At 42.3% G+C, this 27,552-nt stretch overlaps 1 protein-coding gene across 2 annotated transcripts in view; it reads right to left on the bottom strand.

The window, feature by feature from the left end:
* Positions 1–27,552, bottom strand: part of KIF13B (kinesin family member 13B) — a 146,694-nt gene that overhangs the window by 52,333 nt on the left and 66,809 nt on the right. For both annotated transcript variants that reach the window (XM_063088030.1, XM_063088029.1), the window contains 12 exons: positions 23,041–23,175; positions 17,148–17,278; positions 13,773–13,859; positions 11,815–12,005; positions 10,998–11,208; positions 9,971–10,133; positions 9,658–9,804; positions 8,261–8,410; positions 7,817–7,945; positions 2,147–2,317; positions 1,034–1,191; positions 23–155 (listed from right to left, as the gene is read on the bottom strand). In XM_063088030.1, coding sequence (XP_062944100.1) covers positions 23–155; positions 1,034–1,191; positions 2,147–2,317; positions 7,817–7,945; positions 8,261–8,410; positions 9,658–9,804; positions 9,971–10,133; positions 10,998–11,208; positions 11,815–12,005; positions 13,773–13,859; positions 17,148–17,278; positions 23,041–23,175 — 1,806 coding nt within the window. The remainder of the gene's footprint in view (positions 1–22; positions 156–1,033; positions 1,192–2,146; positions 2,318–7,816; positions 7,946–8,260; positions 8,411–9,657; positions 9,805–9,970; positions 10,134–10,997; positions 11,209–11,814; positions 12,006–13,772; positions 13,860–17,147; positions 17,279–23,040; positions 23,176–27,552) is intronic.

Below are 27,552 nucleotides of genomic sequence, written 5' to 3'. Positions count from 1 at the left end.
TGGACATTCACAATCTTGTCACCTGTCGGAGCTGGAAGATGCCTCCTGTTGGGACGTCCTTGGCAGAAATCACTTCGACAGGACAGTATTCGCCATTCTCATTCTGTTCCAAGATTTGAACCCAGAACTCCAGTTTCCTGGTGACTTCACTCCACCTAGGAAAGAGTTGAAGCTCTTGGAAGACCATATATTTCTATTTCAACACAGGCAGCGTGGGATCCTACACATGAGAATTAACAAGGAAAATGACCTCCAAACACAGCAGCTCAGTATAATGAGCTGAGGTTTGACAGGTCACGTACAAGTACATACTTGCAAATATAATGAAAAGCAAAGTTAAACTGACTTAGTATCAGAACTCGAAATGGCTCCTTCATTTTGTTCAGAAAGATGATAACCACAGATTTATTTCAAAGTGGCCACTCAAAAACTGGAGCATTCTAGTCAGATGCACACAGCAAGTACAGGGATTATCAGGGATAGATAAAGGCAGTGCCACATGCTCCAGTGACTTGACAAGTACCTTTTCTCAGGTCAATAAGAGAATCAAGAAAAAGCGTCTCACCTTCTAATTTTGTATTTGCTAAAACTTTCTAAATGTTAAAAAAGGGGAAAAGACAATCTGGTTCTCATTCATACTTAGATGAAAAATACCAACACATGCTATTTCAGTCATTCCCTTTTAACGCTTCCTCCAAGTCTCCTTCCAGCACTGACGCCACTCAGAAAGAACCAGGAGCTAAAGACAAAGCTGATTGACTAGCAGCCATGCACAGTGATGAGTGACCATTCTCCAAAAATTCATTTCACTGTTTCTTCTTAAAGCAGTCTGTATTTAACTTTCTTCTCTCACCCTTCAAAGTTCACTCCCTAAGGAAGTTTAACTGTGTGACCGACACCCTGGACACACCACCATCTATCCCTGGAATGCTGGTAATGCTCAGGAAACAGGAACCTTTATAAAAATGGTGGTATTTGCCTGTAGCAAATTTTTAAAATTATAAATGAAATCAGATGGATGTCTAAAATTTACCTGTCCCGAAGACTACGTGTTTTTGCTTGGATGATTCCCAAATCCCACAGAGCTGGGTTTTTCCGAGGATCGTTCATTTTATGTCCGTATACTTCAATGGCCAATGCCCCTTCTGAAAGATGCTCAATAAAGTCTTCAGTAATGTTAACAGAAAACTCCTGAAACACAATAGCTAATTACATAAGAGCAAACACTCTCTGGTAATCTTACAATTATGTGTATCAGACATCATATACTTAATTATATCATGGAGGAAAGAAACAAAAAACAGAATGTTTTAGTTACAGAACACCTATAATGACTGCTCAGCTGGCTTGAGGTTCATGACTATAAAGTAACTATGGCTCTGAACTTTTAAACTTTTCACCTTGAAAGTCTAGAATGTAAGACCAGCACTGTATTCTATTTTGTCAGCAATATTTTGGGAGCTATTTTCAAAAGTATAATTGTATTAAGTATTACCACAATGATCTATAGATCATTTACAGTCAGCTCCAAAACAGTTTATTAAAGGTGGTCATGGAATCTCCTGTCTTGACAGAGACACGTGTCTCCCTCCTCCCCCATCTCTCTTTCTCCCTCCTTCCCTCCCTCCATGTTTAACAGACTGAAGGTATTCCTCTGTTTTAAACAGATTAGAAAGAGACCTCTCTCTTAAAAAAGAAGCATGAGGGCTGGTTGGTTAGCTCACTTGGTTAGGGCAGCGGCGCGATCATCAGATACAACTGTGGAAAGCACCAAATCAAAGAATAACACATAGGGCTCAGTGGAGTGTTAGCTCTGTCTGCCATCTCTTCGCTTTCTCTAAAACACGAGCTCTTACCCTTTCTAGATAACATTTTCTCTAGTAATCTAATTTAAAACATGGATTCACTTTGGAGAAAAGTACACATACATACATGCACATATATATCTTTTTTTCACACGAAAAGTTAACTTTTGACTGTGGAGGGTTTAAATGTGTTGATATATAAGTTTTTACTCCATCCCACTCAAAGAAACTCTGCTCCAAGGTATACATTGGAACAATTTTTCAAAGAAATGAGGCTCGTTTTTCTATTTTGTTTTATATGAGTAATCAAAACATTGACCAGGTCTGAAAAATAAACTCACACTGCAGTGATCGAAGACCACCATGCACTGGGGCTCCTTGCTGACGGGAGAGGAGGACGTGTCCACCTCAGGTGCAACGATCACAGGCTCCTGCTGATCCCAGAAGCTGTATTTGCAGAATACAAAATGGCACAGATGTTGTGGCAACCCAGTGGCCTGGAGTATTTTAACCTGAAGGAAAAAGGAGGCTCTGTTTACTTTTAAATCAGAAGGTTCCAAGCAGTACTTTGAGTCAGCGACGTGGTTCCAGTCTTGACTGTATTGGTTTATGTTGGCCGAGTCCCATTCACTCTGGGACTGTATCTCTGCATCTGTGAAATGGTGACAACTGTCGTATTTAGAGAGAGCTTGACACAGGGTAACAATGATGTTGATGGTAACGGTGGACATTGTAAACCACTTAGAGGCTGATGACGAGCACTTAAATTCTAGTTTCTTAGAACATAAGAAGAAGAATATAAAAATAATAATGAATTCAGAAGAGCAGAGTTCTCAAACATCAACACTGTTCCATGGCACAAATTTGGCCAACCATGGACACATCATAAGACCAGAACAAGATTGTTAAGTATGATGGAGAGAGAATGGAATCAGTTCATGTGTCAATAAATAACAAATATTCATAAAAGGGCAAAACATTTATTTGATATTTTAAAATATAAAGAGAAACAAGGTTCTCAAATAGTGGTGTTAAAAGCTACTGCAGACTTTTCTGGGAGAGTTTTAACGGCATTGGGAATGTATAGTTTGAAGACGTGCAGGGCAGTGCAGGAAACTGAAGATGGTGGATGTTGGGGGACGGTCATTTCAAAGGGAAAGTGCATCGCCCTGGAGGAGTGTGGGCTTGTGTGACAACAAAATGTGATTAGAAATATGTGTATGATCAGACCCAATGCCCCAAAAGAAATGCCTATAACAGATTTTAAAGCAGCCAAATATTCTTAATATTGCTAGCAGGCAACATAGGGCTGATTTTTAATTCAGAGTTTCTGTGATAAGCTGTGATATTCTAACACTCCTCTTGTTGAAAGTGAGTAGGACTGAAAGCATGTTGACACCTAAAATCACATGGGCCATAGGCAAATTTTAAAAGGACACAATTTTTTTCCTCCACATGCATTTCTCTGAGTTCCCTCTTTTCCCATGGTCATTTGATGTTTGGAACCTTGGTTATGTAGCAAGATGACATTATTTTCATGAATTCAAAGTTGTTTTCCAGCTAGCCTCAAGCTGCAAACTTGCACACCCTGAGAAACCAAGGAAGACCATCATCGATACAGCTATGCTGATTCCATCCTCCTGCAGGACCCTGAGACAATAGCAAGGACGAGAGCAGAAACCAGACGGAGCCTTGGCGAGACCTTGCTCCTAGCTCCTTGCATGGAGCCCCCACAGCTCACGCCCCCCTCCCTCCTGCTTTTCACTTCCCACGTTCCATTCCCTCAACCCCCTCTTTAAAACCCCTCAGTAAATGTGAGTCTTGGAGGTAGCTTTAGTCTGGCCACTCTCCTTCAGGTTTCTGGAGAGATGGGTTAACCCAACATCTCCTCTCAGGTCGCTGGTATTCCTGAATAAAGCTGACTTCCATTTTCACCAACATTTGACTTTTTGAGTTGTTTGCTTTTGAAAGGGGCTGGCAGCTGGGCCTGTGTGCCAGGTAACACTCTGACTATGAAGGAAACTAGATCTTAAAGTTAATTAAGCTAAACTAAATTCTGATTTTAAAACTAATCAAGCTAATTTTCACATGACTGAGCATTAATCATAAATTATATTCCTCACCCGGTCACTTTCTGCATGTTGTATGATTCACTCCACCTCCAATGAATAAATGAAAATAAATCTGAATAAGTGGCATAAATCCACGTAGGTCAGCAACTACAAATACAACCTTAATATTTCAAGAACTATTAATAATGACACACAAAACCATGCGAAGCAGATGACTTTATTTCCTTCTATACCAGGCATATAATGGAGAGGGACGGACGAAAAGTCCCACTGTAGTTGTTTCCTGTGATGTCGACAAGGGTCTGAAACATCTAATAGCAGTTCCCTGACAGGCTACGAAAGACAGACTGGCTGACAAATTTTATTCCTCCAAACCAAACTGAGCAATCAGTATTGTGCAATTAATTTTTCACAAAATTTTAAAAACCATCATTTTTTGATTGTTTAAATTTTTTTTATTATATTCTTATATTATATTCTTATTCACCTTATTTAAGGTGAGGCAATGTGGTATTTGGGGAGATTACAAGATTTTGGAGTTACACAGATCTAAATGAAAATCTCTGCCACTTGTTAGGTTTTGTGTTGGCACAAATTACTGGAATTCTTAGTTTTCTCAGGCTTAGTTCTCTCCTCAGTGAAATGGGATATTAACGGCGACCTTACCATCCTGGGTGAGACTGACCACACCAGGGGAATGCGTGAAAGGAGGAAAACAACAGCAGAAAATTCCACCCAAAAGCTAATTTTTCTGTGCAGAAATTAATTCCAACTTTAAGGTTGAAATAAACAAGAAACAAGATTTAAAATATGCTGAACTCTCCTCCACAGGCAACTTCTCAGGACTGAGAATGTCAGGAAGGAAGAATATCAGAATTGAGAAATAGCTAGATATCTAGAACATAGGTTGTTTGGTTTTTTTTTTTTAAGTTTTGCATACAAAAACTAAAATCACCACAAGGTGTCATAATACCACAGAGTTCAACTTATAGCTATTAAAGACAGAGGAGCTAAGAAATGACCACAGGCACTGATGTTTTTTGAGGTTTTAAAACATACTAACTTTACCTAATAGAACTGAAAATACTGCTACGTTAATATGTGTGTGTTTTTTCATTATGGAAAAAAAACCCCATAAACTTTGTTTACGGGCTGGTGATACTCGCCAACCCACAATATCTTAACTGTCTCCAGGCTGGTTTCTTCTGTTTTTCTACCAATATTTTGTTTATTGTCATATAGTTTATTTGTCCTTATCCTTTTTACACAAAAGGCTATTACATATCAGAATACAGTCTCTAAAAACCACTTTCCACTGAAAGGAACCAGGTTCCTTGGAGAAGTGGCTGATTCCTGGGATAGGAAGTGTATAGGTGAGACCAGAATATTCATCATACCAGAAGGTAAAAAAAATCACCCCAGCCTATGATGGTTAGGGTTATGCCGACATGACTCAAAAGCCACCTGAAGTGGCTCCCACAGGCCAAAGAGGGGATTACCTGAGCTTCAACATGGGTAATGAATATACAGGATAGACACAAACATGTTTAAGTCCAAGAGTTCATAAAGATATTAAGACTAAAAACAAAAAAAACTGGGTATTTCTTGGAAAATCAATTCATTATTTGGAAAATGAGTAAGTAAAGGGAGAGAATGGAGCATTTATCCTGCATTTTTCCTACAAAAACTGTGTCTCTGAATAGCAACATAGTTGACAACAGAAAATTCTCTTTATGGAAGTATTCCAGCTAATCAGTGAAATGATGACAGGATTATAGCACAGCTCTGTTGTAACTCCTGTCAAAATAATGCATCTAGGTAATAGTCATCAAATGCTGCTGACATCCCCAGAAGAGAAACACCCAGATGTGGCCTCCCAGGTGGAAGGACACACCTCCACCTACAAGTGCCCTTGCCCCACTCTCCCCAAGAAACCCCTCATACCTAACAACCAATTTATAGCAAATGCACTGTAACACGTTAAGAAACACCCATCAGTAGAATCCAGACGGAGAAACTACAGGACAACAACCCAGTTTCTACAATAAATAAACTGCAGGGTAGGCAAAGATGAGAGAGAGAGAGAGAGAGAGAGAGAGAGAGAGAGAGAGAAGGGAGAGAAAGAGAGAGAGGAGAGAGGACGTGAGCATAAGCCGCCAGAGCCTGGATATTAAAGCAGACTTGAGAGAGACATCATCTAAGACAAGGAAGTTGACTAAATATTTCAGGACATTAAGAAATTATTTGAAAATCAATGTTGTACCCCACATGTATGTATAATAAAAAATAAAAATAAATAAATAAATAAATAAATAAAAAGAAATTATTAATTTTCGGTAATGATATTACGTTATGTTGGTTTTTTAAAGCACTTATCTTTTGGAGACACACACTGAACAATTTGTAGATGGATATGATATCTGGGGTTGCCTGCATTAACCCTGACAGAGGGGTAGCACGAGGGGGCTGGAGTTGGGACTGAAACAGGCCAGGCCAGGAACTGTCAGCTGTCATGCGTCGTGCCTGGTGATCGAGGACACTTTCTCACTACTTGTATACGTTTGGTATCTTCCATTTTAAAATATTTTAGGATAGTACAACTTCATTAAGAAACAAAAGCCCATGTTACTCGGGACATACTACTTCTTTTCCGTGATGAAGACAGACTTCCCAAGTTAGGCAGCATGCTGTTCCCCTCGGATGTAAAAGGTGTCCTTCAGAGGTGTGTTTACCATGCGTCACCTCTGCAGCGGGCTGGTGTGACATCACACCACCTCAGAGGTGGCTCTCTGGAGTCCAGCACGGTATAGCAGAGGTGGGCCTTTTGGGGATATAGGACCCCTCACACTGGAGTAAGTGACTTAAAACCCAAAGACCTCCTTAATACACACAAAGACCTCCAGAAAGTTGCCTGACTCTGTAGCGCTGGCGCCCCCTGCCCTGTGACTAATGCGGGACTTAACTCTTGCAACATCAGTTGCAGCTCTAGAAGCACTACCGAGGACAGGGCTGGCCCTGGGTGCTCGAGAACCAAGGGTCCAGCCAAGGCTCCTCCCCTGGCCCATGACAGCCCCTCCTCACGCACTGCCCGTCCACATCACGGGGCAAGGGAACAGGCCAGGGGACTCCGTCACTGTCCTGATGAGTGGGCAGACGCCCCGCTACCGCCCACCTGGCAGGGCCCACAGAGCCCCAGCACTGCAGACAAGAAGGTTCCTGTGACACCCCTCCTGCAGGCCGCCCAGTCTCATGTGCCCAGGAGTTTCCCCAGAACCTGCTACCCGAATAAACCGCCCTCCTCTGGGTCCCAGAACACCTGGTGCCGACCTCCCTCAGCCCACCTGGGTCATTTGAGCCAGCATCCCACTGTGCTGCCCTCAGCCCCCGCCTCACACGGAGCCTGGCTGGGACACTCACACGCACTTCCTGGGTGGACAGTGTAGGAAAAGCAGACAGAACAGGCTTTGGGGCCAGGGCCGTCAGTGCGTGAGCAAAGGCAGAGACAGGTGGAGAAGAACAAAGAACATGGAGGGACAGTGTGAAGAGGGACCCACAGCAGCAGCTCAGGACCAGGGCCAGTGCAGACAGTCTCCACCCCCAGCAGGACGCAAGAGCCCCATGACAGGAGGAAACTTGTGAAAAACCTGGGCCTTTCTAGAGAGAAGTTCAGATAAACACAGACTCATACAATTTTGAAGTGGCATGGCCCTAAAAAAACAGGTGACATGTCCAAGCCTTCACAGAATAAGGCACTGGAAATGGCCTAAACAAGTACTTTGGAATGTATGATGAAATACAGTCTCTGCAATACTAAAAACTAATGATTTATTTACAGACATTTTCAGAATTAGAAAAAGAATGCAATATTTATCATCTAAATACCCATAATCCTGAAAATCTGCCCCATGTCAGCCACTTCTAAGATGAAAGTGGACTTACCATGCAGACCAGCTTGGACTCCAGGGCCTCCTTCTCAAAGGAGATGTCAGCAGCGTCATCGCCTCCTGCAATCCTGTCCCCGATTTCGCCACTGATCCGCATCACCTCCACATGCAGCCGACCTGCCACCTGCAGCAACAGGGGAAGCAGAAACTTTTTTCCAGATTTGGTTTGTTTGCTCTTGAGATGACCTCTCTTCTGTTTTAGTCAAGTTGTTATGGCAATGGTATAAGAGAATTTAGAAGCCTAGTTTCTAACAGATCCTCTCCCCTCAAATTACTTGGAATAACCACCATAACGCTCTATGGAAACACGAGGTATTGTTAATATACCTACATATCATTTGTCATTATCGATAAAAATAGCAACGACAATATACCATCACCACCCTGCTGCCTCCAGAACTGTTCCCTGCAGGAAACAAGGCACAAAGAGAAAACCAACCTCTCCTTTCTGGTTGACGATCGGGACAGCATATTGTAACTTCACGTCGTAGAAAAGGGACTCAAGGAAGACATTGGCCACCCCAATGAGACTGTGGTTTTCCTGCTCATCATAGAATGGATCCGCACGCTTGAAATAAGATCGTGTTACCTGCAAAGAGAGTCAGAACATACGACTTCAGAAGATCACTAAAATAAATGCATTCAACCTACCGCTCTGGGATGCACTCTAAGTCATTAAACTTAACTATCAGCACTATATCCTGAGTCTTGTGTTCATTAGAGTAAAGTAAAGTTCTTGCTGAAATCCAGCAACGCAATCTACACACTCACACACACACACTCCCTCATTCCTGTTTAGAGTGGTGGCCAGCACCCTTCACCCATGAGACAGCAATCTCAATAAATCACTACTACTTTTATCAGTTTTTCTTCTTCACATGGAAATCCTGCCACAAAAATAGAGAAACAACATATATTGACTAGAAAAAGAAGTAGAGTGTCCTAAACTCTTTATTTCTTCTTCAGGGAGGACGAGCATTCGTATCTGTTCTACTGGCTCCTACCAGATCGTTCACACGCTGCTGACCACGAGAGGTGACCCCTGCCCCCCAGGACAGTGCTTGGTTTCTTTGTATTTGTTATTATAGTGGTTTTATTTCTAAGTTGAAACCGGAGAGGAATATAGAGGGAATGAAAAATGTTTTAAGAAAACATGTCACCTAACTATAAGAAGTCATTTTTATTAATTTGGAAAAATAAATATTTTTACAAAACAAGAGACTAGGGAAGTAAACAACTCTATGCAGAAACAGGACCAGCAGGATGGAAAATATGTATAAGCACATGTAATACATAATTTTTATTTTAAATCCATACAAGTAGATGACGGACCTAAGTGAGAAAACCAGGAACTGAGGAGACAGCTCTAGGGTTCAGATGGATGGCACCTGCTTTAGGATCAGAACTCCTTCAAAACATGTTCCTAATAGTATAAATACCAAGGTGCCATGGATGTCCAATCTAAAATGCACATGTTGTAGCTTCCTTATGGCAGGGTTAAACGCGTTGAGAAATGGGATAAGAGATAAAAAGGCCTGGCCTCTGTCCTAAGGAGATCCTCGGAGCAGCACAGAAGACAGAAACACCCACGCTCACAGAAGTCAGAACGAAAGTGGAAAATTCTGCTGGAAATCCAGAGAATGCAAATAAGAGAAGAAAAGATACCAGAAAGACAGGTTATTAAAATTCTTAATTTGCTAAATAATTTAGAGGATCAAAATAAATTTTACTCTAGAAACGGGATTACAGTTTTGGAAAAATGGACAGTTTTCCCCTGAAATGGGCAGGCTTGTCCCAGCTTCGTTCCAGTCAAGTCATTTTTCTTAAATAACTCACCGGGCTATCTTCTTCACACTCCTTCCACTCCTGGTAAAGGTCTCTCATATCCAACAACCTGTTGTCCAGCTTTTCCAAAGACCAAATCTGCTTTCCCTTTCCTTTTCTCCTCACCTGGATTGCAGGTTCACTAAGGAGAGAGCCTCGCTGCAGAGACAGTAAGAATAAGAATGTGTGCATGCAATCACACAGACGTCCAGCGGTGAGTCAGAGCTGGGCACCCCACACCCACCAGCAGCCGGGGTCTGCGGGCAAACCCACTGGGGACTGAAGGACACTGGTGGAGCCCAGAGCCACTGGGAAAGGGCCTCACCTTCCTGTTGGCATCCAGGCTGGAGGCAGGGATCTGGAGGGTGACTCTGTACTCTGTCCTCTTGTCCAGCTCCTCTGAGATGTAGCTAGCCTCCCTCACCAACAGATTGGCCTTGACAATTTGTTCCCTCAGCCTCAGGAGGCTGTTACTCAATGTTGCTTCTCTTTAAAAAATAAAAAATAAAAAGGTGGGGGTGGGAGGGGGGAAGAGATAACACATAAAGCAGCACACCAGAAAATGAGACAGTACAACATGTTAATGCCAACGTGCGAACCAGCTGTACAAACACCTTCTGCACATAGGGAACAGACTCCTGACTCAGGCCTGTACACACGCATGTGCCTGGGCTCCAGCATGAGCGCCGCATGTACCTGGGGAGCACGCTAGCTGCAGATAAGGGCCATGCTTCACAAACTTGACAGTGTACACACATACCCCCGGGGACCTTAATAAACTCCAGGTTTTGACTGAGTAGGTCTGGGGTGGGGGGCCTAAAACTGCACATTTCCATCAATTTCCAGGTGGTGGGGACGCTGGCTGTCTGCAGATCAGACTTAGAACTGCATGAGGTCAGCAAAGTGGCAGTCTGTGACCAGGAATAAGGCACCTCAGTACAATGCTAGTCAGCCCCAATAGAGACCAAACTTGCAGTCCGCATCTCATCAGCACCACGCTTTACCCACCAGAGCTAATCAGTCCAGGTGACCAACTCTCGTTTTTTTTTTCCTTTTTAAAAAAAGCATCTACCCAAGCTTCAGAACCGAAAGCATACTACAGCGATAAAGCATACTTTGTCACTCAAATCCAAAGCCACACAAACCAAAGAGGGGACAGCACCCAACGCGGGTAGTCTTAGACAGATCCATGTACCTTGGCAATTGCCATTTTTTCAAAAATTAAAAAAAAGGTAATAATTCGAATTTGTTCTTGGCTATAACACTCTCTTTTAATACAAATCTTTAGCAAGTCATGTCTAAATGTTTCCCTCCAACCTTCCCAGCATGTGAGGCCCCCATGCGCCGCCTACCTCTCCTCCGCCCACTGCCTCAGGCGTTGCTGTGCGCTGGGCGAGTGCAGGGAAAACCTGTCCGAGCTGCGACAGCTCTGCTTCTCGGGGGACAGCCGTCTCCGGAGCTGCTCCAGCTCGTGCTCGTACATGAGCCTCTGGCGCTCCAGAGCAGACCGCTTTTCTTCTTCGTGCTGCTGTTCCAGGCTGTTCAGTATCGACTGCATAGGATCTAAACACAGGTTTAAAAAAAGAAATAATGAGCAAAGGTATGACACACCTCAAATGTTTTCTACATTGTTACGCTGTCATTCTAACACTACCAAATTAATACCATTGAAGGCAATTTGGAATAGACTCAGCTTTTCTTACTTCCTATTACTTATGCTGTATCTGTTCTCAGTTGGATATATTCCAAACTATCTTCTGCTATAGAAAAAGCAGGTCTTAGCTTGAGTATCTCATCAGAAAAAGAAAAGAGAGAGAGAGAGAAAGAAAAATCAGGCCTGTTGTACATTCTACATATAACCTAGCATATGGTTAATCTTCCAGAAACAGATTACAGTAATAACAAGCCAGTGGCAGTCATGATTCAAACCTGAGAAATTCTATCAATGAGAACAAAGTCATCACTGATTTGATTGCCTATCAAGACAGAAAGAATCAAAGTTTTTGTAAATATAATCAGTTAGTAAAGCCAAGGAGACAAAAGAAGAGAGAGCAGAGGTCACCAAGCTAAAGATTTTCTTTTCTCCTAACATTTAAAAGGTCTCAGTCGTAAACACGTATTGCAGTCCACCAACATGAGGATTCTAGAATGCGTTGGCGATCTGCTCACCGTTACTGCCCAGGGCCTTCATGGTCACCTCCATCTGCGCGTACTCGTAATTGAAGTTGACTTCACTGGACACCTCACTGGAGGAGTCTCCGTCCACATCCAGCTGCTCAGAACTGCTGTCATTCTTTATGGAGGGGTCTTGTCCCTCATCTTCTTGTTCTACTTTCTTTTTCTTTTTAGGCAAGTTGAGTCTTGGTGGGGAAAAAAGCATATTATTTTAAAAGTCAGATATGTACTTGGTTCCAACATTAAATACCACCATTTGCTAGATGCCATGGGAACACCATGTGAGTACAAGGCGATCACTGTACTTGAGAGGTTTATATTCCTGTGGTAGATAACACGACACTGGGCTGCACGGCCACTACAAGCTTGGTGCCGAAGAGAAGCTGAGGACCACCTGGGAGTGGAGCAATGAAGGAAGGATGACAGAGGAGGAGATATCTGAGCCGAGCCTTAAAGCACAAGCAGAAAGAAAGGCACAGGGAACAGCAGGAGGAAAGTGTGAAAACAGACAGGCGTGGTCTCGGGAGAACCCAAGAACAAAACAACACTAGGTGTGCAGAAAGTGAGAGGTACCCAAGGTGAGAGGCAGAGAGCCGGGAAGATCACTGATCCACACCGTGGCGGCCTGAACACTAAGCCAAGCAATCCACGCTTGATGGACTTTGGGAAGAGACAATTCCTTCATGCTCTTTGAACCCTTCTATCCATTCCTCAATAACCGAATGTCAACGGGCTACACACAAAAGATCTCCAGTCAGTTTGACATCTGAAGCATGCTGACCAATGACAGGAAGAGGAAGAGACCAGGATCCTAATTTTTACAAGACCCAGCCTGCCTGTCCTCGTCTGGGAAATGCCGTGTACGGCCCCAGATAAAACCTCTCCTTCTCAGCCTCCCTGCAACTCAGAGGTGAATTTGAGGAAAGGAAACAAAAGTGGAGGATTGCTGGGGAGCCTGGGGAGACTTCTGCTTTTTCTGACCAAGAGGACAGTCGGGGCTCATACTGCTACCATCCCCCCTTTTCTCTTCCCGTGGGCCTGTGCGCTGCCCTGACAGCTGGAGAGGTGTGGCCACTGTTAGACCAAAGGGAAATGCCAAGACACTTCTGAGAGGCTGAGCCGGCACTAACCCCACCCTCCTGCAGGTCTCTTGTCCTGTCAGGGAAGTAAACCATGTGCTCAAGCCATTACAGTCAAATTCGCTGTTACCTACAGCTGAAAGCATTCCTAAAAGAAATTCCAACCTTACTTTATGGACAGGAAAACTAAAACCACTACTGTTTATCAGTAAAATATAAACAAATAAAAAGCACATCAGAAAAAAAATTAATGAAGTCTTAAACCAGATGGCAAAATAATCATCCTCCATTGGGAAGTAAAAAGGAAAAAATACATAAGTAAACTCAGTATTTTTCCTCAGTATTTCGTTCATATTTCCCTAGGGTTCAGACTACACATGTGCACATATACATATAGCAAATAAATATATAGTCAGCCCTCTGTGTCTGTGGGTTCAGCATTCATGACTCAGTCAACTGCAAATCAAAAATATTCGGGAAAAAAAATTCCACAAAGCTCCAAAAAGCAAAACTTGAATTTGCCACACACCGAGTACTATGTTGACTCCAAATGAATGACGTGATGTGCAGGCATTTTGTTAGGTATTGTAAGTAATCTAGAGGTGATTTAAAGCGCACAGGAGGATACGTAGCTTCATGTGCAAATTCTACACCATTTTATATCAGACTTGACCATCTGCAGACTTGAGTATCTGTAGGGGGGTTAAGGAGATGTCCTGGAACCAACCCCCCACAGATACCAAGGGATGACTACAGCCATACACGCACACAACAACATAAATTTTATGGAGTTAAATCACTTAATATATATTCTATTTTCAGAGCACAATCTTCAATAATCCCCCTTGTTAAGGGCCAAGAACAGTGTCATACCTGAAGAAATGGTTGTTTCCCCATAATATCCTGTCCCCATGGTGTAGTTGTATTGGACTGGAGACAGAAGACCCATTCACAAATGTTCTGTGGGGAGAAAAATCAAACACGTAAATAATAACCGTCACATCTTCTGCCTTAACTTTCCCATACAATAGAGGTCTGATTACTAGGGAAAAGGAGATTAATATCTTCCATTTTTCAAAGTCCAAACTAAATGTTACACAGCTTACTTAACATGTTTATAGTATTAAGTGTTAACAGATCAATAATCTCCTTTTGTCAAAGTTCTAAATTTATCATATAGCATATTAAAGAGTAAATATGGAACCATCACAGTCAATAATAAAAGATGGTAACAGTATACACTGCAACTACAACAGGCATGTTCAATCTATATGGATAAAGAGTCCATCAACCAACGAGACTCTGGAAATACCTACAGAATCGGTAATGAGAAATGAGACCTACATTAAATTCTGCTGTAACTTACTACAGCATAGAAAAATATTCATATCCTATCCATATAGAAGACTTATCAGTTCCACTGGGCTGCTTATCTTGAAAATGAAGCTCAGCAGCAGAAATAAATGGTGGGTAGAATGACACTGAGGGAGGGATTTGGAAGGGCAGGAAATAAACGGGAAATTATGCACGCCGCCATAGGACTGATATCGCCGGGATACCAGTGTCATCATGCCTCTGTCTTGCTGAATGACTCATTCTGTAAGATACAGGATGTAAAGTACAAATACCTTAGCTTGACATAAAGGCCCTACACAAGGAAGCCATTTTTATCTCCTGCTTTCCCTTTTTGTTGAACTCTCACCTCCTGCAAACAAAAGGTTTATTTTCTGTACACTAAACATGATCGACTCTTCCTCCAAAGCCAGGCTTTTATCAGTCCCCCAACCTAGAATAAGGTTCCCATTCCTCCCCATCTTCCTCAGTCTTGCTCAGCAATCCACGTCCAGTTTGGTTTCTGCTTCCTCTGAAAAGGCTGCGGCTCACTCCAGCCTCTAGCATCCTAGTTTCTTTGAACTCTATAAAGCTACAAAGCATTTCCTTGGCTTTACGCTGCTTGTGATTTTTTACGTATATGCACACACATGAACCTTACTGCCCATCTAGATTACACTCACCATGCAGGTTTTCAAACACTAAACATATCTGATCTTTGCATTCCTATAGTCTGATCTCTCAAAGCACAAGTGCAAAAAATACAGTTATGACAGGAGGGGACCTATTAAAACGAGGATTTTAGCTTTTATGACACAAACACCTCAAACACAATGAGGATTTTAACAAAGGCAAAAACATACATAGGCTTACTTTTTTGTGTGTGTGAGTGTCTGACTGGTACGAAAATCCTAACCTTTGACCTTGGTATGACAACACTGCAGGCTTACTTTTAAAAGCACAGCAGTTGAGCAAAAATTAGTAAACACAAAGCTGGAATATAACATTCTCAACATGTAATCCATGTGGGGTCCCAAGATCAAAACTGCTTTTATGATAATGCTAAGCCTTGGGTTCTTGTCCTGTTCGCTGTGCTGACATTCATCAGACCATGAGTGAAACTGGCCCGCTGATGCTGGACACGCACCAAGGTGGTGGCACCAGGCTTTCCTGGTAGTCACCAGATTATTTGCTGCCATACACTCACAGTTTAAAAAACAATAAAATGTTTCATTTGAAGACGTCCTTAATGAAGCAGTAAAAATTACTTTCACTAATTCTTGATCCTGAGCATGCAACTCTGTTACTATTTCAGGTGATGAGATGAGAAGCATCCAGAGAGAGAGGCGACTGTCTGGACACACGTGGACTCCTTTTGCAGACCTGTGCATTTGGCGGGCCATTTCTCGAAGATGAAGAAAGTGGGCTCATCACTTCGAGAAAAAAAAATGGCAGTATTTGTTGCCAATGGTCAAATTCAACCTTTTAAGTAAAAATTTAAGTAAGAATCTCAGAAAACCTGTGTCGACAACCTCCAGCCAAAGACCACAAGGAACACACGCACTGTCAAGTACCAAGGGAGCAGTGTCACCGGATGTCTCAGTGAGACGGTGTTAGAAAGGACCAATGGTAAGATGTGGGCTTTGGCTGGATGACCTCAGAGAGGGTTTAAGGAAGTGGGATCCCCCATATATACACATATTGGATGCTGTCTGAAAGTGGAACTAATCCTGTGACTGGTATTTCTAGCAGGGGGAAACTAGGACAAGGACAGTGCTGTAACTGGTGACAAAGTAGCAGTCACTCACTGAGGGAACCGGGTATTCTGTGGGTGGCACAGTGACCATGTTTTCATCTGTGCTTAAACAAAATGGTGACGTGGCCTGCTTTGTCCTATGGCATCTGGTAGCTGAATAACCCTGCCTGAGGCTGGCATTCGGTGACATTATCTACGGTCTGGCGGGAGAGCAGCATCTCTCGCTGTGAGGGCCAGGCCGGCCTCTGCTCCTTTTCCCTTCTTGCTTGTGTCCTTCTCCAGGAGCGTGACAGCCTCCCAATACTGAAAGACTCGATGGATGACATCAGTGATGGCAATTATTCTTTGCATCATGTAATAAAACAGATCAACATTCGGAAGATCAACACAATTCAGCTAACCATCCTTTACAACAGGTGGAGACATCGTACGGGCCCAGTTCTATATTCCAGGGTGGTAAGTTTTACAGCTGAAGGAAACAGGCCGACAAGTGTTTAATTGATAAAATGTTATGCCTCTTCACTCATTATTTATTGAGCACCTATGCAACAGACTTATGTTATGTGCTAGGGATGAGAACCAAAAAAAGAAGGCCTTGTCCTCAAGGAGCCCACAGTCCAAGGGGGTAATACAGGTGGGCAAGCCACAGGAGCATAAAGTGCACAGGGAATATATACTAAGGGCACTTAATTTAGACCAAACAGGAAACCCCCCAAGTAGACAGTGACAGAGGGTAACCTTGAAGGTCAAACAGGGGTCAGCAAGCCAAAGGAACGGCAGATGAAGAGGACCAGGAGACAAACAGGGAGGGGGGGTCAGCAAACCAAAGGAACGGCAGATGAAGAGGACCAGGAGACAAACAGGGAGGGGGGCGCAGGGGACTTTCTACCTAAAACAGAAGAAAGCCTTCTAGCTGTGTGCCCAGCAGGCCAGAAAGAAGAGCGGGGCATTGGCAGGGCCTCCATAAGGCCATGGTAGTGGGTATGGAGAGGAAGGGATGGGGTGGGAGATATAAAGGGCTTGGAAACTAACTGGTTATCTTAATTAACTGAACTTAAAAACAGAAACAACAAAGGCCAAATGTCCCCAGCCCCACCCGCCACTAGTGTACTTTATTCCTCTTAAAAGCTGTGACATTAGCACTAAGTCGGGTACATTACCTGGTATTCTTTTGAGGAGTCAGCATGACCTGGCCTTCTGATGTGATGTCTATAATACAGTGTTCAGGAAGAATTCCCATTCCACATAGTTGGATATCTTGGGAATTTGCTGACCCTATCAATGTATGTTCCTAAGAAAGAATTAAATTCACTGATTAATACTGTATTCTTACATGTACACAAGCTTCCATCCCCTACACTAAGCTGTCTTACATGGATCTATTGCCTTAACTAAAAGATTGTTAAAGTGGGTAGAGAGGTAGGGGGAATCTCTGGCTTTCTCTGAAATTCATTCTACAATTATATTTCTTCATGAGTAATAATATATTGAGTTATGCCTTTTAAACTTAAGACTACATTCCTGTCTATTCTATAATTCATTATTTTCCACCACAACTTTGATTCCATATGTTTTACACAACTCTCAGTGCATGAGCCATGTGTCAATGATGCACCAAAAATACTGGTCTGAAAACTATAACTACTTAAGTTATACATCACTTACCTGGTCTCAGTCAAAACGAGGAAACGACAAAGATAAAACCTATTCAAAGAGAAGAGTTTGAAAAGCCTAAAATTATCTTATGAGTCTCATCGTTTCCCCTAACCTCACGAAAGGTGTCATATTTGTACATAATGACTCAAATCTCTAAGCCACACTTTTTGGCAGGTAACTCACCTATCCTTCCTGGAGAAAACTGACATAAAAACTGAGCTCCCTCTCATGCAGTCAACACTGGACTGACTGTACACGATGAAGTGTGAATACGAGCTGGGATGTGTTCCTAGGAACCTTCTTTTTCTACACACCTAGATCAGGGGTCAGATGTTAAATACTCCAGGCTTTGTGAGCCATCTGCAACTACTCACTCCGCCTTTGCAGTGCGGAAGCAGACAGACAACACACAAACGGAAAAGTGGGGCTCCATTCCAACGTAACTTTATTTATGACCTCTGAAATTTGAATTGCATATAACTCCCATATGCTGAAATAGTATTCTTCAACCATTTAAAAATATAAAGGCAACTCTGAGCTCCCAGCCAAGCACTGGCTTGGAGGGGGTAGATCTGGCCCAAGGGAAGTGGTTTACCAACCCGAGTTAGAAGAACTTACCAACTCCCATGGCTTTATATACTATTGACATGTAAATGAAATCTCACCAACCAGGAGCCACAGACTTGAATTCCATTTCCCTGCCTCCACTACCACTACCCTCATCTCAGCTGCCATTATTTTTGGCCTACTTTGCCTGCATGACACACTTGGATGTCTAAAGAAGACATTTCAAAGTGAGAATTCACGGTCAAAGCAGAACTCGTGCTCCCTCCTACCCTGACTCAACAGAAGTCTACTCCATTTCCCAAAAATAATGGCACTACCATCACCCAGCTGGTGACCTAAAAAGCTCAGCTACTGCCCTTGAGTCCTCTCCCTTACCAGCCCACCTCTGCCCCCACATCAACTGGAAAACTTCACAGATTCTACCTCCAGAACATAACATGAATCAGTTCATTTTTCCCATGTCCACCAACACACTCTAGTGTCAACCCCCAGGATCTCTTGCCAGGTGAACGCAGGGGCTTCCTACTCTGTCTCCACTTCTGTACCATCCCTGCCACTCCCACTGCAACTACTAATCCTGTGGTCCCCCTATGTGAAACCTTCTGGTGGCTTCCCTTTGAACTTCTAATAAAGTACAAATTCTTACCCAGGCTTACAAAACACTCCATGACCCGGCCCCGCCCACCTCTCTGATCCTGGCTCCTACCACTCTCCCCTCGAAGAGCACAGAAAAGCCATCGGCTCTTGACTTATTCTTCGAGCCCAGGGAGCTTACTTCCGTCCCACTGCCTTTCACTGGCTGCTTGCTCAGTCTGAAATGTTCTTGCCTTGATCCTGACATGGGTAGTTTCTTATCATTTCCACCTTATCTCAGCCCTTAATGTCACATCCTCAGGTGCCATCTAGACTCATAACTGGAAACAGCCACCCAATAGTGGTCACTGCCCTGTTGTAATTCCTTACATAACACTGCCTGTAGTGTGCATCCATCTCTATGACGAGCACGGAAACTCTGCGAAAGCAGAAAACAACCTGCCTTGCTTCCTCTGTGTTCCACACACCTGCATTTAGGCATTAAGTAAATATTTAAAAAATAAATAAATGATCATTTCCCTCAGCATTCCCTCCTCTTCTCTGCAGGTCACCCTTCTAATTATATCTGGGTTCCAACCATTTCCACCTCTTCTGGGGATTTCAAGCTCATACGAAAGGCCTTTTCCTCTGTAGTACTGCTTCCATTCCCCTTTTCTGGGGGCTTCCTCTCTTGACTACACTGCAATGGTGTTCACAAGGAAACAAAGAGCTGGGGTTCAGAACTGTCCCATGGTGTCCTGCCAGACCCTCGAGGTGTGTATATAATACATTCCAGGACGTTCCACATAGGTATTTGCTCCTCACTGTTAGATGAGCTTCATGACCTATCCCACAGTTTCCTGTCCCGGAGAACAGGGCTTGACTAAGTAGCTAATGCTTTAGTAAAGTTCAGGAGCAGCCTGAGAATCTCCTCTGTGCCTGCCTCAGCCTCCACCCCCTCGGTTCTTTCTCCTTTGTCTTACATCACCAACACCAAGGGAGGTCCAAGGTCACCTAGAGAAGAAGAAAAACAATCCCCCAAGCACTTGCCTCGGGCTGGCTCTGTGTAGAATCCCTCTTCTTCTGCCATGAAGAATTCTAGCCCTGAGTCCTATTTGTGCCTTGGGAATCTTTTTTGTCTTGGGGGGCAGAGGGTAAGACGGACTGTGCTAGACCCTAGACTGGAGGAGCGTGTGGAGCCAGTTGGCTCCCACCACAGTCTGGGCTGCACACAGGCTCATGCCCACATCCCAGCCCTCATCTTAGCTTCTTTGCCTGAAATGCTCTCTCTTCCCTTCATCAACACGCAGTGTAGCTTTCCACACCTACTTCTAACCTCATCTTCCATGTGAAGGTTTCTCTATTACTAAACACTGGCTTCTTCCTTCTCTGAACCCTGATTATACCTTAGATTCTATAATACTGTGATTTACTATCTATTGCATAAATGCTATTTTCTCCCCTTATTTAGATAGTAACCTACACAGAATGTTTGCATCTTTTATAACAACCAGAACAGCTCACAATACATGGTGGATGCTAAAGACCTGTTGATTGAATTACAAATTATCAGAGACAGAAGACATTAATTCACACATGCAAAGGTCTAATCCATGGTCCAGAAGGAAAATTTCATTTTTTCTAACAAATATCATATTGAGCACCAATCATGATCTGGGAACTGGACCGCTGGAGATACAAGAGACAGACAAGGTCCCAATTACAGAGTTTACATTATAATGACAAATTAAATCTCTTGTTGAGGTTATAATCTATTGTGATTTGGATGACAAAACACTGGAATCTCAAATACGGAGTTCTAGAGGCTGAACTCTGCCAAAGCCTTACTGTTTGATGTTTAGCTAGTTAATCAGCTTTTGATGAGCTCTTCCGATCGTGCACTAAAGACTGCAAGAAAACAGGCCAATGAAGAGAAGAAACTGATCACAGGCTGGTCCAGCAGGTTATCTCATGAGTACCTGCATGCGGCGGAGGTACCAGGCAATGAAAACAAACTAGTGTGAATGGGGGATAGCATCTCAATCTCTTTATGTGACAGATGGGTATAATGACACTAAAGTATGCTAGCATAAAGTCTACCAGAATAAATAAATGGAGGATTGCATCCTAGAAGAGTCAGAGAACCATGCAAGTTGGAATTACAAAGAACTTTAGAGCTGTTTTAATCCACTGCTCTCATTTACAGATGGGGTGGCTGAAGTCATCTAGAGATGTGAGGTCATCTGCCCATATCTAAATTGACTTGAGAATTTGAAGGCAAAGAAATAAAAAATGCTAAGCTTCCAAATTCCTCTGTCCCACATCATGGTGCAGCTTTACTGAGGCAGAAACTATTTTTGGGCGGAGATCACCCTTCTAAATGTGCTGTGTCATGAATACACTGTTGTCATGGGGTTAGCCTGGACCGCCAAGAAGTCAGTACTGCCTCCAACTGTGCCGGAACAGGGCTGACCGCACAGTCTGAAACAGAATCCGGACACCTCCACACAGATGACTGGGAATATTCTGACTACTACCCAAAAACCTCTGAACAGTATCTTTGTTTAACTTTTTACTTAAGGAACAGATATGAATCAGGGTTTCTCCTTGGTGTGTTTGCGTTTGTGTTTGCCCATTCAAAGAACACCACATAAGACAGGAAAAGAATTCCTAGTCCCAGGAAATAAAAAGGGCAGAACGTTTAAGTCCTATTCTAATATTACACCTCTCCTAAAGCTCATGAATATCGACAGCTGTAACTCAAAATGCTGCCGACATTGTTCCGAAGCAGTAAGTGACGGGACAGTACATCACTTCTTAGCAGGAAGGACAGTACGTGTATGAGGAGCCACATGGAATGTCAGATGACAAAGTGGAATGTGGAACACTGTATGTTTGCATAGTGCTTCTGCTGATAACATGCTTCTAGATGTCCAGTCCTCAGAGGAACCCAGCAGGCGAGCGAGAAAACTTACATCCATTTATGAAGGAAGAAACTGCAGCCTGGAGTAATCGAAGGACTCGACCGAGGACGTGAAGCACAGGCCACCTCCCCCTGACTCTGGCATTGCTCCCACTACACCACGCTACCTGGGTCACGCACGTATTACAGTACGTTGTCAAAGACGTGACTTAACTCACAGCTGGAGAAGACACAGTGTACAATACTCCTTAACCAAGGGGCCTCGTCAAAATGACACAAAGCAATTATTCTGGGATATCTTTGATTAAAAACTGGGAAACTATCCAACGTGTCACGAATTTTTGAGTCTTTTAAGAAATGAAACCACACAATTCTCTAATCTTAAAGCTGTTTCCAACTTCAAAGAAAAATAAATAAAAAGAATAAAACAAAACAAAACAAAACAAAAGTCAGCTCATTAGCTTTACTATCCTGGTCACGTAAGCTGAGCCCACATGCATGAGGGAAAGAAACTGCGTCCTAATATTTATTAAGCCTGTGTTAGTGTCGTACAGTCCATCACATAATTAATTTATGCCCTGGGTTTGACAAAGGCAATTTTGGAATGCTCCTCATGATTTTGTAGTGTCTCAGGTTCATGCTCTTTGTCCTCCAAATATGTCTCCTGATTTATAGATTTTGATGTAAACCAATATTTGGTTTTTTTTCTGTTCTATACTCTGACTCTCTCAGTCTCTAAGTGACCTATTCTCACTTTTTTTCATAAATCGAAAAGCCAAATGTTGTTATTTTCTTAAGAGTTACTGGAAACATACATTCCATGTCAAGTTGTCCTAAGAATTTTACTTTCTTTAAACATTTTCTCTTGTGAGCTACCAAACCACTCACAAAAAGATGGGATTCACACAAACCACAGAAGCTTTAGTCTACTGACCAAATGAATCATTTAGTTTTAAAAGTCATTCTTTAAGATTTAAAGTTATCTACTTAATTCCCTGGTATAAATCACATTAAATAATGGTAGGTAAGCTATTTAACTTATTGGAAATAATATCAGAATATCATTTTTTAGATTACTAGGTAGAATGACATCATTCAAAAACTAAAAAGGGAAACTGATCCCAGAAACCCAAGATCATTTTCTACACTCTAGTTTATTCAAATAAAAACAATTTCTAACTCTGTTTTTTGGATAAGCATGGTTCCCCAAGTTTAAAAAAGTACTATGAAGGGCTGGCCCGTGGCTCACTCGGGAGAGTGCGGTGCTGATAAAAAAGTACTATGAAATATTCTATTTCATGTCAGGAAACTAGGAACAAGGCATATTACTTCACCTTTAAATAGTACACCAGTAGTTCATTCAGCGCAGGATCAGCATTCAGATTAACAAGGAAACATTTATCATCCCCAACTTTGATTCCCGAAGACTGAAGAGATATTCCAAGACTCTCAAGCTGTTTCTGTCGCTCCTGTAAATGTATTAGAGAGGTATTAATTTCACAGCTACTGAGTCAGTAAGATGTAAAAGATCTTACAATGGTACAATAATTCTTTAATATCTTTATAATTCAAGTATGTTAACTTAGGATATGGCATTGTAGATTATTGCATTTTTCTCCTTTCCAAACTATATAAATTTGTTTTACTTTGTTAATTGAAATTTACTTTATTTTGTAAAATAAAGCCCCTTACAAACAGTAACCGAGCATACTAACAAACTCTCAAAAATATCTAACATCCTGAATTCATCTCATTTAACTCCACACATATGAGCAAATGTGAGTGCATTTAGCTGAACTGTGATCTTTCTAAAAAGCAAAGTTTCTCATACACTCTCCTGCTTGACACCTTCAGCGAACCCCCAGCCAGGACAAAGGCTCAGTGAGGTTCGTGAGGCCTTCTACCAGGCCCTTTCCTCTCCACATGCACGTCCTGGAGCTCCTGCTTTCAAACCCTGCACCAAACTTACATGGAACGTGTTCCAGATCCCTGAAAGTGCCAAGAACGCTCTTTCGCTTAAGGGATCTCATACTTCTTCCTTCTCCCTGGAGCAGATGTGTTCTCATGCTTGGTGAGTGTTTACTGACCATCTCTGCCACTCCCTGGGGCTGTGAGCTACGAAGCTATATGGGCGTGGATCCGCTCTTATTCACTGTGTGTTCCTAGTACCCAGCATAGTGCAGGACACACAGTGAGCACTCAAACGTCAGCATTATTAACTTATCCAAGAAAAAGACTTGCACATACACTGAAGTGTTATTTTCATAACAACACAAGCCTTTCTTTTCTTGTGCCTGCCTGCCTTGGAACCTCTACAATATACAAAATATGTATACAGGAGGAAACAGGAATCTCATAGCCCGATGCTCTATGACAGCAGGGTGGGGTGTCTGTGACTGTGGGTAAACAGCAAGTAGTGATGAGTCACAGTCACCTAGGACCTTTGATGCAGAAGAAAGACAAGACAAACTAGGTCATTTACCAAGGGCCATTATTACTACTATTAACTTTGTAGTATACTTAAAAGAAAGCTTCAAAATTTTGCTGTCTCTATGCATACCATCCTAATTTATATCATCACTGCAACCCCGTCAATACACCCTGTAATACACTATTACAAAATCAGAAAGGGGATATTTTGGTCCTAGGTCTTAGAATCAAGTGTGTCACTAACAGAAAGAGCTATAGGGTTCTTTCAGGAGTTTTAAGTGTTAGACACTAGACATTAGAGTCTTCAGTATTCAATTCCAAGAAGCGATTATCTTTGATAAAGAATCACATCCATAAAATGAGGGAAGTAATTCTAATATACCTTTCTCTAAGTTATCAGTGGGCTGGCCGGTTAGCTCAGGCCAGTTAGCTCAGGTCGGTTAGCACAGCCTTCTAACACCAAGGTCATGGGCTCAGACCCCCGTACCCGCCAGCCACCAAAAAAAAAAAAAAGAAAAGAAAAGAAAAGAAGTTGTCGCTGTTGGTAAACTACTGTTTTACATTGCTTCCCTATGCATTTTTCTGTCACTTGAGGTTTTATAATGGTAAAAACACCTCCAAATTTTTGTCTAAGCCAAAAAAGGCATAATGGTAGGGAACTCTCAACTCATTATTACATTTGCTACCAAAATCTTCAAACTGTTTAATTATCTGAAAAATTACAAATGTCTCCAACATCTAGAAATCAGCTCATAAACTAAAAATGTATAATACAACATAATTGTTTATTGATATCACCAAATATTATTGCTTCTGACATCATGGGTTGGTTAACTTTTTCTACAAAATGTCAGAGAGTAAATGTTTAGGTCTCTGTGGGCCGTTTTGTCTCCATCTCATATTCAGCTCTGCTGCTGAAACCATAGGTACCGCATAAGCAGATGAGCTTGGCCAACGCTCCAACAGGACGTTATTCACAAAAACGAGTGGCAGGTGGGTTTGCCCACAGCACTGTCTGCCAACTCTGATCTACCTCAGGTTTTGAATTCACTTAAGAGTACAGTTCCTAATGAGAACATAAAAGATGAAAATCAGACACAGTTTGGAATCATAGATGTGGCGCTGGAATTAGAAAATAGTCACCTTGAGTTCTGCTTACTCAAAAATATTATTGAGCATACACCTAAGAAAAACTAAAAGATAAGGACTTTTTCTTGAGAAACTTACGAACTCATTAGGGAATAAAACTCATTAGGGAATAAAACCGCATGAACAGTCGAACAACAGCCAGGCGCAGCATGATGTAGGGGTCACAGGGTGAGCACAGTTGCGGGGAAGGCCAGCAGGGGTGCTCAGAGGGCTGGCCCACCATGGGAAGGTGCCACAGGGCACGAGGGACGGAGGGAGAGCCGCCAACTCGCAGGAGCCCCAGAAATGATGTGAGAAGTCCTTCACAAAATAAATCCATTGAACTCAGTTTACCCAGAATTTCCCATATGTATCTGACTGACCATGGGCCATATATCCCCCCAGAAGACTTGGTAACATTTTGTGGCTATATTGTCAGAAACACCCTTTGGAAAATGCCAGTCTGGATTAGGAAAAGGTAAATGATCAACAGACCACATTTTTTCAATGAGAGAGGGGAAAAGCTCCACAGCACTAAAGCCTGGGGGCCCAGCAAGATAAGGCATTGAAGGGGGAGTGGGACAAAGTCAGGCTGAGCCCTCCAAAGGGACACCCAAGAGAGGAAGAAGGTTGAGGCCAAGAACAAGCTTCCCCAGCACTACTGCTCCCTGGGACCCACCCTGCTGCGTGTTCATGACAGCAAGTCCACATCAGTGTCCTACCTTTGGAGTAGCTCAGAAAGGCTCACATAGAATAGTTGCAAATTGGACAGTTATTATTAGAGTGACTTACAATTCATGAAAAACATAAAGTGAGACATGTAATGAGCAACAGCTATACACTGATGGGTTCTCTTCTCTGTAATTTGAGGGATACGTTTAACCCAAAGCAGGCATACAGATAAAACAAGCTTGGCCATATGATGATCTTTCACAAAACCAGGGGATGGGTACTCGAGGATTTATCACACTCTTCTCTAATTTATCTATTTTGAAAATGTCTATAATAAAAATGTTTTAAAAATAGAATTAAATCCTACTCTGCACTAATATAAACGTAACATGTACTTTATGCTAAGTAATAATACTGTGCTACAACACCTGACGTATGAACTGATTCTGGGCAGCACATTTAAAGACAGAATCTATTCTGTGGCAAAAGATGTAGCAAGTTCCATATATTGTCTAATAAAAGGAGCAGCTTAAAACATTAGAGATTTTTAACCTAGAAAAGGAAGGGGAAGAGGCAGAGAAGCGACTTTAGCTGAACAACTGAGGTGGGTCATAACAGTCCCTATCTGGTTGGCCTATTGAGAGGATTTCGTAAAAAACTGTAGTTCAAAGTGCCTAGCACAGGGCCCAATACATAGAGAACCGAACAGACGGTGACTATTACTGTCATCATTAGTTACTGCACACTGTGGGACACTTACTCTCGGCTGCAGAACAGACGAAGCCCAATGAGTAGAAACCAAAGAATAAGACATTTCAATTAAATAGCTGCTATTAGAGTTGCCCAGCCCCCAAAAGACTGCCAGAGGGGTCCCGAGCTCCACGTTACCATATATATTTCTAAAACAGAGGCTGAATAACTATGCAACAGGAAAACCACGGGATAGGCCTTTGAAGTAGACAGACTTTTCAGCATTTTCTCCCAATGTTAAACTTGACTAGATCTTCCAAGACTAATGCTAATATTTCCATCCTAAGACTTCACAACTCCATCTGTGCTAAGTTTCTAACAGTGAGAGACAGTCATCTCAGTTAGGTATCTCATGTTACTTTTACTGTGCTGGCATATGGAAGCATGAAGCTCACAACCTAATATCTACTACTAGTAATTTTGTAATTTCAGTAAGTTACTTAGGTCTGCAATTTTGTAATTTCAAAATTTTGCAATTTTGTAATTTTGGTAAATTCGTTAGGTCTAAAAAAATAGAACAAGGTGTTCAGAGCCAGAGGCTACAAAGTATTTATTTCACTAAAAAAATTTTTTAAGGGCTGGCCCCATGGCTCACTCGGGAGAGTGCAGTGCTGGTAGTGCCGAGGCCATGGGATCAGATCTTACATAGGGGTGGCTGGTGCGCTCACTGGCTGAGCACGGTGTGGACAACACCAAGCAAAGGGTTGCAATCCCTTTACTGGTCAGAAAAAAAAAATTTTTTTTTAAAGATTGTTGACATTAAAAAATTAATTATTTCTTACATGATAAATGATCAATTGCTATTACACCCTGTTTATCTTTCAAATTAATTTTGCAAAGTAAAGTATAGACTCTCTTGGATCTAC

Source organism: Cynocephalus volans, chromosome 2 (assembly GCF_027409185.1).
Source record: "Cynocephalus volans isolate mCynVol1 chromosome 2, mCynVol1.pri, whole genome shotgun sequence".
Lineage (NCBI taxonomy): Eukaryota > Metazoa > Chordata > Mammalia > Dermoptera > Cynocephalidae > Cynocephalus > Cynocephalus volans.
The sequence above is the reverse complement of the archived record's forward strand: the minus strand, read 5'-3'. Positions and strand labels throughout refer to the sequence as shown.